This window comes from Dendrobates tinctorius, unplaced genomic scaffold (assembly GCF_039654945.1).
Source record: "Dendrobates tinctorius isolate UK_male_01 unplaced genomic scaffold, ASM3965494v1 ptg000010l, whole genome shotgun sequence".
NCBI classification, from domain to species: Eukaryota; Metazoa; Chordata; class Amphibia; order Anura; family Dendrobatidae; genus Dendrobates; species Dendrobates tinctorius.
Window position 1 is genome coordinate 7,524,209 of NW_027361678.1, and position 15,600 is coordinate 7,539,808.

General features: G+C 41.2%; 1 protein-coding gene across 1 annotated transcript in view; it reads right to left on the reverse strand.

Moving 5' to 3' along the window:
- Nucleotides 1–15,600, reverse strand: part of LTK (leukocyte receptor tyrosine kinase) — a 273,250-nt gene that overhangs the window by 47,166 nt on the left and 210,484 nt on the right. Inside the window, exons 5-11 of the mRNA XM_073586357.1 lie at nt 11,667–11,806; nt 8,573–8,701; nt 7,927–8,073; nt 5,895–5,995; nt 3,537–3,694; nt 832–926; nt 502–600 (exon numbers count right to left, since the gene is read on the reverse strand). Coding sequence (XP_073442458.1) covers nt 502–600; nt 832–926; nt 3,537–3,694; nt 5,895–5,995; nt 7,927–8,073; nt 8,573–8,701; nt 11,667–11,806 — 869 coding nt within the window. The remainder of the gene's footprint in view (nt 1–501; nt 601–831; nt 927–3,536; nt 3,695–5,894; nt 5,996–7,926; nt 8,074–8,572; nt 8,702–11,666; nt 11,807–15,600) is intronic.

Sequence of the window (15,600 nt, forward strand, 5' to 3'; positions counted from 1 at the left end):
GACCTGTCACTTGACATTAATATGTATTTTTTCATCTGGCATAAATCCCACTGTTCTCCTGGATCTGGTGTTGTTTTTGTTTTGTTCCTGCGTCTGTTCATTCCTGAGATATGGCTTATTTTTATATAAATATAGTCTTGTTAGCCAAGAGGGTGTGGTCCTCATCTGTTCTTTAATAACATCTTCTTGAGAAAGACAACCAGTTAACTAAAAAAAAATACTTATAGGGAATGTATTGTTTGTTCCTGCTGCTGCTTGGAAAATGGGCGTGGCCCTCTATGCTTCTTGGGAGTCTTCTAGAGGACCACGCCCAATTGGCTATAAAAAAGGTAGGCTTATATTGAAGGAAGAGGAAGCCATATCTTAGGAATGGAGAGGCACAGGAACAAAAGAAAAACAACGCTGGATTCAGGAGAATGGCGGCATTAACAGCAAATATGTAGAAAATAGAAATGGTCAATAGAATGAAAAAAATATATCTCTGAAACCATGAATACCAACCTGTGTAAATAGGTTCCGACAAAGGTCTTAAAATCTCATCTTCCCACGGGTCTAACTCATGAGATCCATTCTGTTCTCCAGGACTACTTTCTATTCTTCCTGGCACAATACAAAAATACACAGGGACAAGCTGACACATGCCTACATTATTGAGCTCTATGTATCAGATATTGGATTTTGTAAGGAAAGACATTAAGATTGCACACTGAATGTGAGGATCTCAACATGACAAACCAGTGCAGGAAATCTCATTAAAAAAAACACATTTCCAAGCAATTACTACACAAGCAACGCCCTGACGATCAGATGTCACAACCCCATACTTCTTACCAGAATGGAAGCAGTCAGCAGAAAAAGTGACATTATCTACGATGATGTATGAGAGTGAATTCCAGCCCCATGTGGCCACAAGCTGTATACGGAATCTGGATAAAAAAACATGGTTAAAAAAAACCCTTCAAAATGTGAAGTGAAATCTACAAATGTAACTGTGCATATATACTATATATATATTTAACATATTAACATTAATGAGTCCAAAGGAATTAACCCCTTAACGACCAGGGGTAGTTCAGTTTTTGAATTTTCGTTTTTCTCTCCCCTTCTTCCCAGAGCCATATCTGTTTTATTTTTCCATGAATATGGCCATGGCTTGTTTTTTATTAGTGACATGCTTCCAGTAAGTGTGAGTTAGATGCCGCTGTCAGAGATTGACAGCGGCATTTAACTTAGTTAATAGCTGTGGGTGGATCACGATTCCGACCGCAACTGTTGCGGGTACATGTCAGCTGTACTGATCAGCTGTTATGTGCCTGAAAAGGTGTGGGCTCAGTGCCGAAACCCGCACCAAACGGGGAGTCTGCCATGGGTGCACTATTAAGCCCAAGGTCAGAAAGGGATTAAAAAACTTTTCTTTATGGTACACTTTTTTCCTGAATGCAAGTATTTGGGGCTAAAAATCATTTTTGTCATTAAGTTTCTTTACAAATTTTGCAACATTTTGCTTTAACAGGCTCTTTTTTTTCCCCACACATGCAACTTTCCTGTGGCATGTGATCATAGATCAGCTAAAACGAGCTAAGGACAAAGATGGATGAAAGGTGTTAGAAACTCCCTGTCAAAGCAGACATTATGAGTTCACTGATTGATCCTTAGTTAACTCATTATGTAGCTAGCGTAACCTAGAGGATACAGAAGGCAAACAGTGCAAAAGTTTTATTGAAAACTGATTGCAAAAAGTAGTATTTTTAGCACCAAAATACATGTGTATAAGTAAAAAAATAAAAATGGTTCCCAAAGATGAACAACCCCTAAAAGAAATCCTACCTCTTCGCTTAAAACTTTTACAATAAATGCACAATGCATAGCTAAAATGCTTGGTGCCCCTTCTTTTGTGGTAATTTCTGACAATGACTTCCAGCTTCATGGGTATCAGTAGACTGAGACGATCCCAGTCCTGGTCCATCCAAGAGTAAGGGGGAGTATCTCAGGTGAGACTAGACACAGTAATCTTTGTCTGACAAGTCCCCCCTGCTCATGAATATACCTACTGTGTACTATATTCAGTATAATACTAAATATTATTCTGAATCTGCACCCTACTATTCATCTGTCTCCACACCCTTCATGCACATGATAACTGCACTTGATACTTGTCTATTGCACTTAAACACACGGGCTGATGACCGGATCATGCAGCTTTATATGAAAATCCCTATTATAATTGCCAGACCTGAATTAACAAGCACTTCTCACCTACTGTGTCCCCCCATTTCCTTGTAGATTGTAAGCTTGCGAGCAGGGACCTCACTCCTAATGTCACTGTTTGAATTGTCTTAACTTGTATTATTTACTGTCTGTACATGTCCCCGCTTAATTGTAAAGTGCTGCGGAATATGTTGGCGCTATATAAATAAAAAAAATTATTATTATTATTATAAAATTATTATTACTGTGCACATGCAAAGGTTACTGTAAAGTGAGGAGAAGCAGGATCAGCTGTGACATCACTAAATGTGATTGGTGGTTCCTGTGTTATCAGCTGTGTACAACGGTATTATCAGTTGTTGTAATCCTGTCTGTGATGATAATGAGACATCTGAAAACTCTTCAGTAAACAACAGGAAGTAGGTAGGAGCAAAAAATAGCTCTAGAATCCAGCATGAAAATTGGACAATAGCAAGACATATATATATATATATATATATATATATTAGTTTAAATGATTGTGATGTGAAGAAAAATGCCCTCCCCCACAAAAAAAAACCTTTTAACACAGAAACCTTATTTAAACAATAAGTCATTTTCTGACAAGTTCCCTTTAAACAATTGTACACGTCATGAATAACACAGTTCATTTAATCATGATTTGTGCTTAAAGACAAACTACCCAACTCAGGGCCGGCCCGAACGTATAGGCGAACTAGGCGGCCGCCTAGGGCGCCGACCCAAAGGGGGCGCCAGAGAAAAAATAGAAAAAATTATAAAAAATCTTTTCAAAAGGCAAAAAGTTTTAGGGATGGAAAGAAAAGTGTACATATTTAAGGGCAAATATGACGCAAGAGAGGTTGGTTGGGTTGGCAACAATTTCGATAGAATCTGAAGTTGCTAAACAAATTAATCTTGTTGACTTAGTGTCATCCTTTTAAAAAAAAAAAGGCAAGGAAACAAAAATTTTAATTACCTATGGTCGTTTTTGTTTTGTGTTATTGATTACTTTGTATATATTTGTCCTAAAAGATTAAAGATTAAAGAGTTAGGAGAGAGTTAATTAATCATTGTTGTTGTGGTTTATTTTGCTCCTAAATTTATATCCCAAGTTTTCATCTACTGCCAAGAATAGTAGGGGCGTAACAAAATAGTTTCGCCAAGGGCGCGGTAATCTCTCGGGCCGGCCGTGACCCAACTTATAGCCCAATCCATAAACTAGGAACGCACAGTATATGATCAGATGATGAGGATACAAGATGGCCAGAACCACGCGGAGCTCAGTGACATTCACAATTCGTGTTTGTACTTAGAAGCAATGTCCTAACCTGTTCATACACTGGGGAATGGTCAGCGTTGCGGTGCTCCAGGCTGTGTGGGCGCCATTTACTTCCCATAACTTCGAGCTTCTCGGCGTGTTTTCTTCTTGGACATAAACTGCTAGTGTCCCATTGATGTTTCCATACAGAAGAAACATGAAAGTGAACTGAAATGAAATAAAGAGGCAATTAAAAACATCTTCTTAAAGCAGTTGTTTCCGTGGATAATTGATAACTTGTTTTCGTCGGACAACCCCTTTAAGATTTCTTCACATATCCAGTTTCCAAATTATTTGGACCACAATTTCCAAATCAGCTTTGGGCCCAATTTCCAATAGCTCAACATTCCTATTTATGACTTAGGAGGCTGTTGAGTTGGGGGTCAGGAAACCAGTGACTAGTCCAAAAATGGTGGTCCATGCAAAGACTATGAAATGTGAGAAAAAAAACAAACAAGAAAAGTCAGTATTCTTCACATTTTTTAATTTAATTTTCTTTAAAAACCACAAAGGACCACTAAAAAATATTCTAAATTGTGTTTGTTTATGATGAAATTATTTTTGAGTACTTGACATTTTATTTTTCCATGAGGTAAGCCTAACTAGAATCAGCAATTCAGACTAGTGGTGTTTTTTAGCATTGTTTTATCTATTTATGTATTTCTTGCTTTTTAAACTGTTTTTTTTTTATTTATTTAACACACTGTGCCCCCATAATGTCCATTGTTTTTATTGAAGATTTTCTGCCTCTTGGCTGTATAGCAGAGCTGACTAGGTCTTCTAGGACCTAGCATCTCCTGCTCTCTCCCAGCACCTGGTGATCACATGATTGCTGGCTCCAGTGCAGGAAGAGCTGACATTGCTTCCTATACTGTATACACACAGCTTTGTATGCAGTGATCAGGAAGGCAGATTTGGTAATAAACCATCTCTGCCTTCTCTATGGGGAGTCTGGCTGTATCTGACCGCTGGTTCTCCACTGCAGGAGCTGCAGGATCTTGTGCAAGCTGCTTACTCTTTTAGAACATCACTGTAACGTAAAGATATTTAAGGTCTATGGGAGATCCAGAACTGGTTAAAAAAAACTATTATAAGGACATGTCCCATACCTATAATAATTACCCTAATTACAATTTCATTTTTTCTGCACTGGAATTAAATTAGGGCTTTGGAGTCCACTGGGCTTTCCAGAGACAAGAAGAGTCTGGATCATTCGAGTCTGCCTCCATCTATTTGATTGACATCACCACTGAAATCTAGCAGTGGCGCCACATTGAGATGAACATGCTTCATTGCACAGCGCCATGCTGAGATGAACTTCTTCATTGCACAGCGCCATGCTGAGATGAACCTCCTTCATTGCACAGCGCCACACTGGGATGAACCTTCTTCCTTGCACAGCACCACGCTGAGATGAACCTCCTTTATTGCACAGCACCATGCTGAGATGAACCTCCTTCACAGCACAGCGCCACGCTGAGATGAACTTCCTTAATTGCACAGCGCCACGCTGAGATGAACCTCTTTCATTGCACAGCACCATGCTGAGATGAACCTCCTTCATTGCACAGCACCATGCTGAGATGAACCTCCTTCATTGCACAGCGCCACACTGAGATAAACCTCCTTCATTGCACAGCGCCACACTGGGATGAACCTTCTTCATTGCACAGCACCACGCTGAGATGAACCTCCTTTATTGCACAGCACCATGCTGAGATGAACCTCCTTCATTGCACAGCGCCAAGCTGAGATGAACCTCCTTTATTGCTCAGCAACATGCTGAGATGAACCTCCTTCATTGCACAGCGGCACGCTGAGATGAACCTCCTTCATTGCACAGCGGCACGCTGAGATGAACCTCCTTCATTGCACAGCACCATGCTGAGACGAACCTCCTTAATTGCACAGCGCCACGCTGAGATGAACCTCCTTCATTGCACAGCGCCACACTGGGATGAACCTTCTTCATTACACAGCACCACGCTGGGATGAACCTTCTTCATTACACAGCGTCACACTGAGATGAACCTCCTTCATTGCACAGCGCCACGCTGAGATAATCCTTCTTTGCACAGCACCACGCTGAGATAATCCTCCTTCATTGCACAGCGCCACATTGAGATGATCCTCCTTCATTGCACAGCACCACGCTGGGATGAACCTCCTTCATTGCACAGCACCACGCTGAGATGATCCTCCTTTATTGCACAGCGCCACGCTGGGATGAACCTCCTTCATTGCACAGGGCTATAGCCAATGTTTGCACATGCACAGTGGGTTTCTTTTTCCAACTAAGCCTTTAGATGCACAGAATCATTTACAGCCCAGGTGACAAATTTAAAAGGTTGTCAAAAGTCATCCTTACCTGGCAGGATTTTTCTGCAACCACGGGGGGTAGGCTTTCACTGTATACACTTGCAGCATTATCATTATACTCATTCTCTATTAATAAGTAGAGAAAGTTTCCTTAAAAAGAAAATAAAGTTATTGAAAAAGTTTTCTAAACATGCAGGTGCTCATCTCATAGACTTACCAATGGGACAATGTCTGTTACCTATACTTAAGATTGGCCATGAAATCAGCCTCTTCCTCTGGAGGAATCACTATGTCTATTCATTACATGTGACAATTAATTAATTCCCATAAAATCTGTGCAATGCTTTATTTTCCACTGTGGTGGCGCTGTAGCACTCACTGCTATGTAATCACTATTGTATTTAACAGTAGAAACCCTATAAATAAATCATCATTAAAGGACTTATGCCATTTCAAAAAACTTTTTCTCATAGGTTCAACTACCTATAAAAAAAAACCAAACCCGCTGTGCTTTAGTTACTCTCCCCAGGTCCCATGCTTTGCCTATTCCATGACCCCGGGATCTCTTGTTTGACTGCAGTGTTGGCATCACGTTGACAGTGCTGCAGTTAATCACTGAGCTTAGCGGCTCTGCCAATGTAGAGGGCAAATACCGCTGAGTTCAGTGACTTACTACTGCAATGTCAACGCGAGGTCACCTCTGCATCTAAACAACAAAGACCGGGGCAGAGGCGGAAACACGACGATGGACCTGGGGAGGTCACGTAAAGCTTAGGTTTTTTTTTCTCAGGTAGCTGAGCCAATGAGAAAAAGGTATTTAAAATCCTCTTTAAGGGAATTTTCTAGCCAAATGTATTGCCCAAGACGGGCAGTTTATAGATAACGGATAGTCTGCACGTTATCAGTAGGTTTCAGCTGTGAATATCCTTGTATGTCAGACTGTTATATATACATTAATATTTTACACTGATCAGAATGACTCCTTTAATGTGAAGGAGAGATCAGAAATTTCAGAAGGGATAAGAACTCCATCAGTCACAGGTTTATATGTCACAGGCACAACACTGGCTGCACTATTGAAGTCTGATGAAGGTCTTACATGGTAACGGGGGTACCTGCAGCTTCTCTACTACTTCACCTCATCTGTTCATAAAGGCTAATTATCCACCCTTGTTTTCTAGTCCTATCAAGGTTATTTTTCTATTACAATATGGCTGGTCTATTTTTTGGGAATATAACTTGGAGGTAGTGCCACTAATGCACAAAGGTTCAAGCTGTTTTATCATCAAAGTCATGCCATAGCCCAGTTCTTTACACTATATAGACAAAAATATTAGTACACCTCCATATCGTGCTTGCTGATGTTAATACAAGAGGTGGTTTGGATTTTGTGATGGAAGATTTAGGAGGGAGGAAATGTCATGAACGGACTTGTCCCCCGGTGGCTCCTATTACAGGACTGTGCTGGTATCAGGGAGCTCTTTACCATTGGCCATTCTGGTACATGTCTGTAAAGGCAGATGGCATGGCAGGGCCAGATATTATACACCAGGGGGGCGAGGGGCCAGATGTTATACACCGGGAGGCCGGATGTTATACAAAGGGGGTCAAAGGGCTAGATGTTATACACCAGGGGGTGAGGGGCTGGATGTTATACACCAGAGGGGAGAGATGCCGGATGTTATACACCAGGGGGGAAGGGGCTGGATGCTATATACCAGGGGGTGAGGAGCAGGATGTTATACACCCGGAGGGGGTATGGGAGGGGTCAGATGTTATACACCAGGGGGTGATGGGCTGGATGTTATGCACCAGAGGGGAGAGATGCCGGATGTTATACACCAGGGGGGAAGGGGCTGGATGCTAAATACCAGGGGGTGAGGAGCAGGATGCTATACACCCGAAGGGGGTATGGGAGAGGTCAGATGTTATACATCAGGGGGGTGAGGGGCTGGAAGTTATACACCGGGACAATTGGACTCAATGAAAAACCTGAATTCAATTATTGAGACTAGGTCCCAATAGTTTTGCTCATGTAGTGTTCCATAACTTTCTGTAATTGGAAAACATTTTTGCATTACCTTCAATATCTACTACATGTTCATTATCTCCATGACTTATCAGTCCAGAGTTTGTGTATTTCCAATGTTCGCCCCCTGTGATGTTAGCGTTCCAACCACACAATCCTTTTTCAAAAGTGCAGTGGGCACCTCTGGGTAGAAGTTTTTCTGGAAAATTTAAAAAAAAAGCATTAGAGATTAGGGCGTTACAGATCTCATAGAGCAATCTCTGGTTAAGGACAAGTGGATCATTATGGAATTATGGGGATCCATTACAAACCTATTGGAGAAATCATAACTTTGATTAATCAAAAAAAGAATGTAAGTAAAAAATGAATAAACATTTAACTGTTGGAGCCCTGTATTACTGACGTGCATTTACTGATTAGTTATTTAGTAGCGCCTCTCTACAGTACAGTGCGGTATTACATCTACTATACTGAGCTGCTTCTTTCATCCTCAGGTTCTTTCTGGGATATTGTGTGGACTGTACGGGACCCTGAAGGAGCTCCAGAAAGTGACTTCTAGAGATATTTTTGGCTTTTATACGACTTACATCATCCGTATTACTTATCTGCTTAATGTTCTTTTTTTTCTTTCTTGTAGGTGACTTTTTGGAATGTTTTGACGGAAATTAATAGTTTTCCATAAAGAGAAAAGCACTTACCACATATCGACCCTTCATCGTCCCCTCTCGGGCAGTCTGGCCGAAAGTCACACACCTTTACTTGACCAATACATTCCCCATTACCACAAAGGAACGATGCACATTTCGATAAATCTTCTTCTCTACCACCTGAGAGATAACACATGTCCAGTTTCAATTCTATATTGGACACATAATAATTTTCAGACTCAGACTGTCGAGAGTTCTGCATCCCTCCATCCGAGTCACAGATGGGGCACAGCAACACAGACGAAAAAGGGTCCCTGTGCAAGAACCATATATGGGCCCTTTGCAGTCCAATAGCTCATCATAGTACGTACACAAGTCCACTGGATTTGGAGATAGTAGTAGCCCTCTTACCTCCTGGCCGACCATGTGCAGTGCTTACAAGGTCTTTCCCATACAGCTTGTAAGCACTGCTCTAAAGCTGGCCTGGTCGCTGGAGCACACTGTTAGTTCCAGCTCCTATCCAGCCTCAGTGTCCCTATCAGAGAGGGTATAGTTTGGGTCAGTGATGCCACTGCTCTGAACTGTCAATCAAGCAGGAGCATTCACCTGGAGCAATCAGAAAGTCGGCTGGCTGGGGAGCGCTGTGCTCTTGAACCAACAAGACGAGACAAGTCTTTTAACAGGTAAATTTACGACTTAGCTCGTCAGATTCATTAACGTTTATCTCACTGCATTGAAGACCTAGTAAGTTTGCTTAGCTTTGAGGTGGACAGAAATCCGCTAAGAAGATCATTCAGGAGAAGAGAGATAAGGGTAATATACTCTGCTGTCAGAACGAGCTCACAGATAGATTCAATGTTTACACATTCTGCAGCCTGCTATGTACTGTGATACACAGAGGCTACAGAAGCCAAACGGTCCAACATGTTTAATGAAACCCTATTGCATTAATGTATGCAAGTGAAAAAAATGCCCCATATCCTTTGCAAAGTTGTAAAACACGGCGTGCAGGACTCATTGTTGTCATACATATCTTTCTCTATATCAGTCCTCCTTTACCTCCTCAAGCAGATTTTCCTTTGTTATATAAATCCAATAAAGTAAGTTCATCCTGTTCTGTTCTTTAGTAGGGAACAATAATCAGCTAATAACAATAAAATGCCCCAAGCTTCCAGGACACATAGTAAAAATTAGTATTATATCAGCGTCTTTCCCCTTTTAATAATATATAGTGTAATTTAATTCATGAAACCTGGACGATTGCTGGCACTAATGTACAACATAGAACAGAGACAGATGCTTAGAATTAGGACAGATCTACAGGGTCTCGGGATGCTTCATGGGATGTTATTCACATCTGATGAAGCAAAACTCATGCAAACCATTTATTTTATGTATATACATTGGATATGTATAATACAGGCACTATTTCTTCACATTCTATTCTGCATTTGCTGCTGTTGTACTGTCCGCCTTATGTTGCTTTATACAGCAGCTTTATGTTGTAATGTAATGCTTATGGACCACAATAGGAACAGATAAATAACACGAGTGATAGGAATAAGTAGTCACATGTTCCTTAAAAGGATTGTCCATTTGTGTTCACTTCCACATCAGGTGCATTTGCACATATCGCCCAGGATGCAAACTCCAGGGGAGTAACTATAGTGGGCGCAGGGGTTTGATTCACACCCTGGCTAAATGTCCTTAGTCAATCTAAGAAGACCAATGCTAATAAAGACGTGTGAGGGACCCATTAGAGATCTTGCATTGGAGACCACGTTGTGCCCCCCAGCTTGTGTCATCCATGTGTCCATTTCCAAATATTTCAATGAATAGCACATGTGGAGGTGTATATGTTCTGTATGGATGAAAAGTTGACCCTCATTGTCTGTCATAGATCCAGGGAACCTCATTATGACAATATATTCGTAGGGAGGACTTAAAAAGTTCATACTCATTTGATTAGACTGAACATTTGAATGCAAATTAATTTTTAAAATTAAAAGGGAATCTGTCAGCACAAACAAAGCACAGGTGCTCGGTGCACCCTTGGTGTGGCCGAGCAGCTCAGTGCACCTTACTACCTTACTACTAGAATTAAGCGAATATGTTCGGAAATGATCGCCAAATCTGAATTTGCCATATTCGTGCCATATTGGTACCCTATTCGTGCCGAATTTATGTCTGATGATCATTTCCAAACATATTTGCTCATTTCTACTCCCCTTGACTCCAATGACGTACGGCTATGTTCGGCGTCGAAAGTAATTTGAACCAATATTGAAAAATTCGCTCAACTCTACTTACTACCTACTTGTTTTCCATCTATATCCGGCCTTCTCTTCTTTGATTGACAGCACGGGCTTTATAAGAGCCAGAGAAGAGTGGACATAGGTGGAAAACAAGTAGGTGTGAAGGTGCACTAAACTGCTCAGCTGCACCAAGGATGCACCAAACACCTGTGCTTGGTTGTAACAGTCATTTTGGGTCTACAGACACCCTTTAGGCATATAACTGTCACCAATGCATGGTGGCTTGCATTCAATTAATCTGTGAATTGATATTATATATTGTAGGTGAAGAATAATACATACTTTTTTATTTCAATGCCACGGTACATGGCATCACAGAGACAGAGATTAAAGGTCCTCGACCCTGATACCAAATCTGCAACAGCTTCCAAAAATTGCATCTTCTGCACCTCTATTACACCACATGTATAAAATATTCATGGGGCAGTTAGTGAGAAATCTTAATAAAAGGGCCATGACAGATGAAGCTTATTTTGTGTACCAAGTTCTGATGACTTTATGTTCAGTTTAATAACACCACCTATTTCGCCTGCCCACCATCATAACCCTTGTGTTATACATACATTGGCTTATCCCAAACCATAAAAATTGCCAATTGTCTGGTTACTGCCTTTCCCGTCGTTAATATAGGAATAAACTGCATGCTCTTCATTAGTGGAGAAGAATGGGATCATCTGGGATTTCCTAGCTTTTTCCTATGTTCTCCATGTCCCTATATTCCTATTTACTTATTTTTTCTTGGAACACATGGAGTGATTAGAGAAGATGTTCTATCACTGGTCAAATTTACACTGATGTAGAGTTTCAACAAATGAGGATAATTATCTTACCATCAAAGCAGTTTCTGAGGCTGACACTGTCCAGAATGATGAAGCTTTCCGTCTTCAAAGCACAGGAGGTGTGACTCAGAGTGATGTGAAAGGGTCCATCTATCTCACCAATTTCCGTGTTCAGCAGCTTCCAGTGAGACCTAATGCACCATCCAAAACACAAAATAAACTGTTATATTCAGTGTCAAAGCTGCATTTTCATCAGTTTGGAAAGAATCAGACACAGTATGAGATGCAATGAGATCTGTCTGTCCTTCACAATGTGAGGCTTGTCAGAGAGCAGTCCGGTATGGTGGCTAGAGGCTCTTCTTACTGTGCTCCTGAACTTCTAAAGAAATAGATTTCCACTCTGTTGAGTCTTCCACAATAGGACAATCACACCATGAATGACAAAAACATCTTATTACTTGTAATCTCTTCTTACAACCTATTTACCACTAAGGAACCTGTGAAAAAGTTGCCTTTCTGAGGAACCCCTACTTCTCCATTTGCTGCTATTCAAAAGTGAGATTTCTGGTTATTGTTGTCTTCCAAGGAACCTTGGGTGGCAAATGTAAGGGGGATAAACCTATACTCTGTCACACTGCAGCTATGCAGGTAACTGCAACCTCCACTAGATGGCAATAGAGTGGAAGGATAGTAACATGTCTGCAAGAGCAGACCTGCAGTGCTGCAGCGAAGCTACCACTAGGTGGCAGCAGAATAGTCAAACAAGCTGAGTCAAAACCTAGACCGCCATGCAGTACAAAGGGAAAAAACAAGCACAAACTTAGTGGACAGCCAAAGGTTCAATACTAGACAAAAGGCAAAGTACCAGGGACCTGAGACAATAGTCACGTCAGAGTCAAAGCCGAGTCAAACACCGGGAAATCCAAAAGCAATCAGGAAACACTGAGACAGGACAGGCAGAGAGGGAGTAAAAGACACGGGCAAGGTCAGAAAGTGCACCAGGAAAAATCAGGGTACTACCAGAGTCAGATACTCACGCCGTAGGCAGAAAAAGTAAACTGACATGGCCTGCAGGACGAAGCAGGAAAAAATAGCAGACCTGAACCCAAAACTAGGCCAGGCAAAGTTAACCCTTGACATGATCAGCCCGGGAAAAGGGCTGACAGGACTCAAAACCCTGACTGGATCTTGACATACTCTCTCTAGGAAATTGTTCTTGCATTATAGTATGTATATACTGTCTATATGTTGCTTTTTTGCAGGTTCGTCCTCATGCCCAGCGCTGCCGTTTCACAAGTGTCTGTGGCTGGCTGCAGGAATGATGGTCTTCACTTGTCAGGGAGAGGTACATATTGAGGTAGGGTCAAGAAGAACCTGGCATTGACAAAATAATGCGGGTGATAACACCAATTGAGCTATTGTTGGCCAGTTCTCTAATTAGGCCTGATGTGTGTGTAATCTGGGATGATTGCGGTGTGCTAGAAGCTGATGATGTCTTGGATTAGTGGTGGGCTAAAAGCTGGAGAATAGGATGCTGGACCCATGGAGAGCTGCAGACATGCTAGTGGAAGTCTCTGTAGGGGTGAAGTTCAGCTTCTTCATTATGCAAGGCCTGTTTGGCAAGGAGCTGATGAGGACCTAACGACTGAGCACTTACATGACTCTTGATGCAGGAGGCTGATTATGGTGGATGACCATGGAGAGGGAATGTTTCTGCAATGTATGCAGGCTGCTGAAATGAGATATGTTGAGTGTACTGTCAGAATAGGTGAGGTTGGTGGAGCCTTCTATGACTGGAGATAATGTGATTTGGAGTAAGCCAGGGAAGGGTGAGCATGGCTGGGGACAAACCTGGGGCAGGCTATAATTGGGTCCAGTCGGAGCCTTGACCTGTTATGTGAGAGGACTGTAGCGGATTGCTGGTAAGCTTGACATCAGTCTTAAGGGGGTTTAACAACAGTGTCTGAATGAAGAGGAGCAAGACCTCAGGCTAGCAGAAGAGTTTGAATAAATCGTAACACAGCTCTGAAAAACAGGATCAGGGCAAACAAAAACAGTCACTTGAAAACCGGTGGAAATTGAAATGGTGATTGAGGCCTGGGTTCCTAAGAAAATAATTGTTTAATTTTTCTTATAAGTTCAGCAACATTAAGTCACAGGGCCTCCTTGTAAAAGTGCCAATTCAATTAAACTACATTAAGTTATATTAGTTTTCTCCAGAAAGTTTAGAACCCAAACAGACACTTTCCTTTTGAGCTTAATAACAATTTTTTTTTAGGAGAGGTTAAACTTTCTGACAGTGAATGTCAAAGGAGATTTTATTTCTTTGAAAATCTTGTTTGGTAAGCCGGGGAGACGTTGGGGAGGCAGGCTGAGTGGTCTCAGGGGTCCAGGTGAGAATGAGTGACATCCCTATACAGGCGTGAATATGACTTAATGTGAGATCCTCAATGCAGTGAACAACAGAGTGTCAAAAGCTTGCAGGGAAGAGGAAAGTAAAGTCTGCCCCTAAGCTACACGCATGGATTCTGCTGAAAAATTGAAATGAAATAAAACTTCATCGAACAATCGGGAACACTTAGCAAGCTTCTGATAGAGCTCTCTAGGTAATGCATCGTTCAGACTTCCAATTTTCCATCAGTGTTTCATAAGCGTTTCACTTTTTACCATCAGTATTTAATCAGTGATTTTCTTGTATGCAAAAGTTACAAATAAATAAAAACATTTGCAAACTTCTCCTGCCCATCGCAATGTTAATCACGGATGGCACATCGATGCCATACAAAATCATTGACCCATAGGCTTATAGGGGTGATTTTGATTCATGACTCTAATTTTTTGATTCTGCAGTGGTTCCCATCTTGTCACTGTTCTAATAATTGTAATACTGCCTCTATTGAGAAAGTGTAGTGCACATGAACACAAAGAGGTGTGCAACATTCAGTGCTGGTTATCCAAGAAGTAGCATTTCTCCTTGCGGAGAATGACATGCTAAGCATGTCGAGATGAGGAGACTTAAAGCCGCAATGCTCCTCTGGGAAATATGCTAATTATGCAAATTGTCTCTTCAGAGAGGAAGAGGACAAGAACTCTAGTGCCACCTATTGGAAGCAGCAATCCTAAAAGTCAATGTCGACCCTTTAATGAGCCTTGTTGCATGACTGAGGATAAAATCCAGGCCAGAATCTCAATTTGCAGACACTGTGTTTCGGGGTACTGCCCCTCGTCAGTGCAAAGTGTGAAATCTGGTTTGGCTGTGAGAGAGGCGTCTGACCTGGATACAAATACTTTATTAAATGTTTCACTGATAAAAGAGCAATCAAAACAGGGAGGACACTATAGAATAAACAGAGAATTCCTTTGGAAAAGCGTCAGGCAAAACGTGCTTTGGAAGTGCAACAAATCTACTTGTGGGGGGTCAGTGTTTTGCTTCTACTATTATTGCGCACGTTGCTATATTTATACATTTACATAATTGTGCCTAATTGTTGCACATATTTTTCTTGTACTACTATAGTGTCCTCCTTGATTTTATTGATCTTCTATGGATATACACACGTGGTCAACATTGTTGGTACCCCTCATTTAATGACAGAAAAATCCACAATGGTGACAGAAATAACTTGAATTTGACAAAAGTAATAATAAATCAAAAATCTATGAAAATGAACAAATGAAAGTCAGACATTGCTTTTCAACCATGCTTCCACAGATTTGTAAAAAAAATAAAACTCATGAAATACACCTGGACAGAAATGATGGTACCCCTGATAATAATGTGACAAAAGGGACATGTTACATCAAGGTGTGTCCACTAATTAGCATCACAGGTTCTACAATCTTGGAATCAGTGAGTGGCCTGTATAGAGGGCTACAGGTACTGTGCTGTTTGGTGACATGGTGTGTATCACACTCAACATGGACCAGAGGAAGAGAAGGAAAGAGTTGTCTCAGGAGATTAGAAAGAAAATTATAGACAAACATG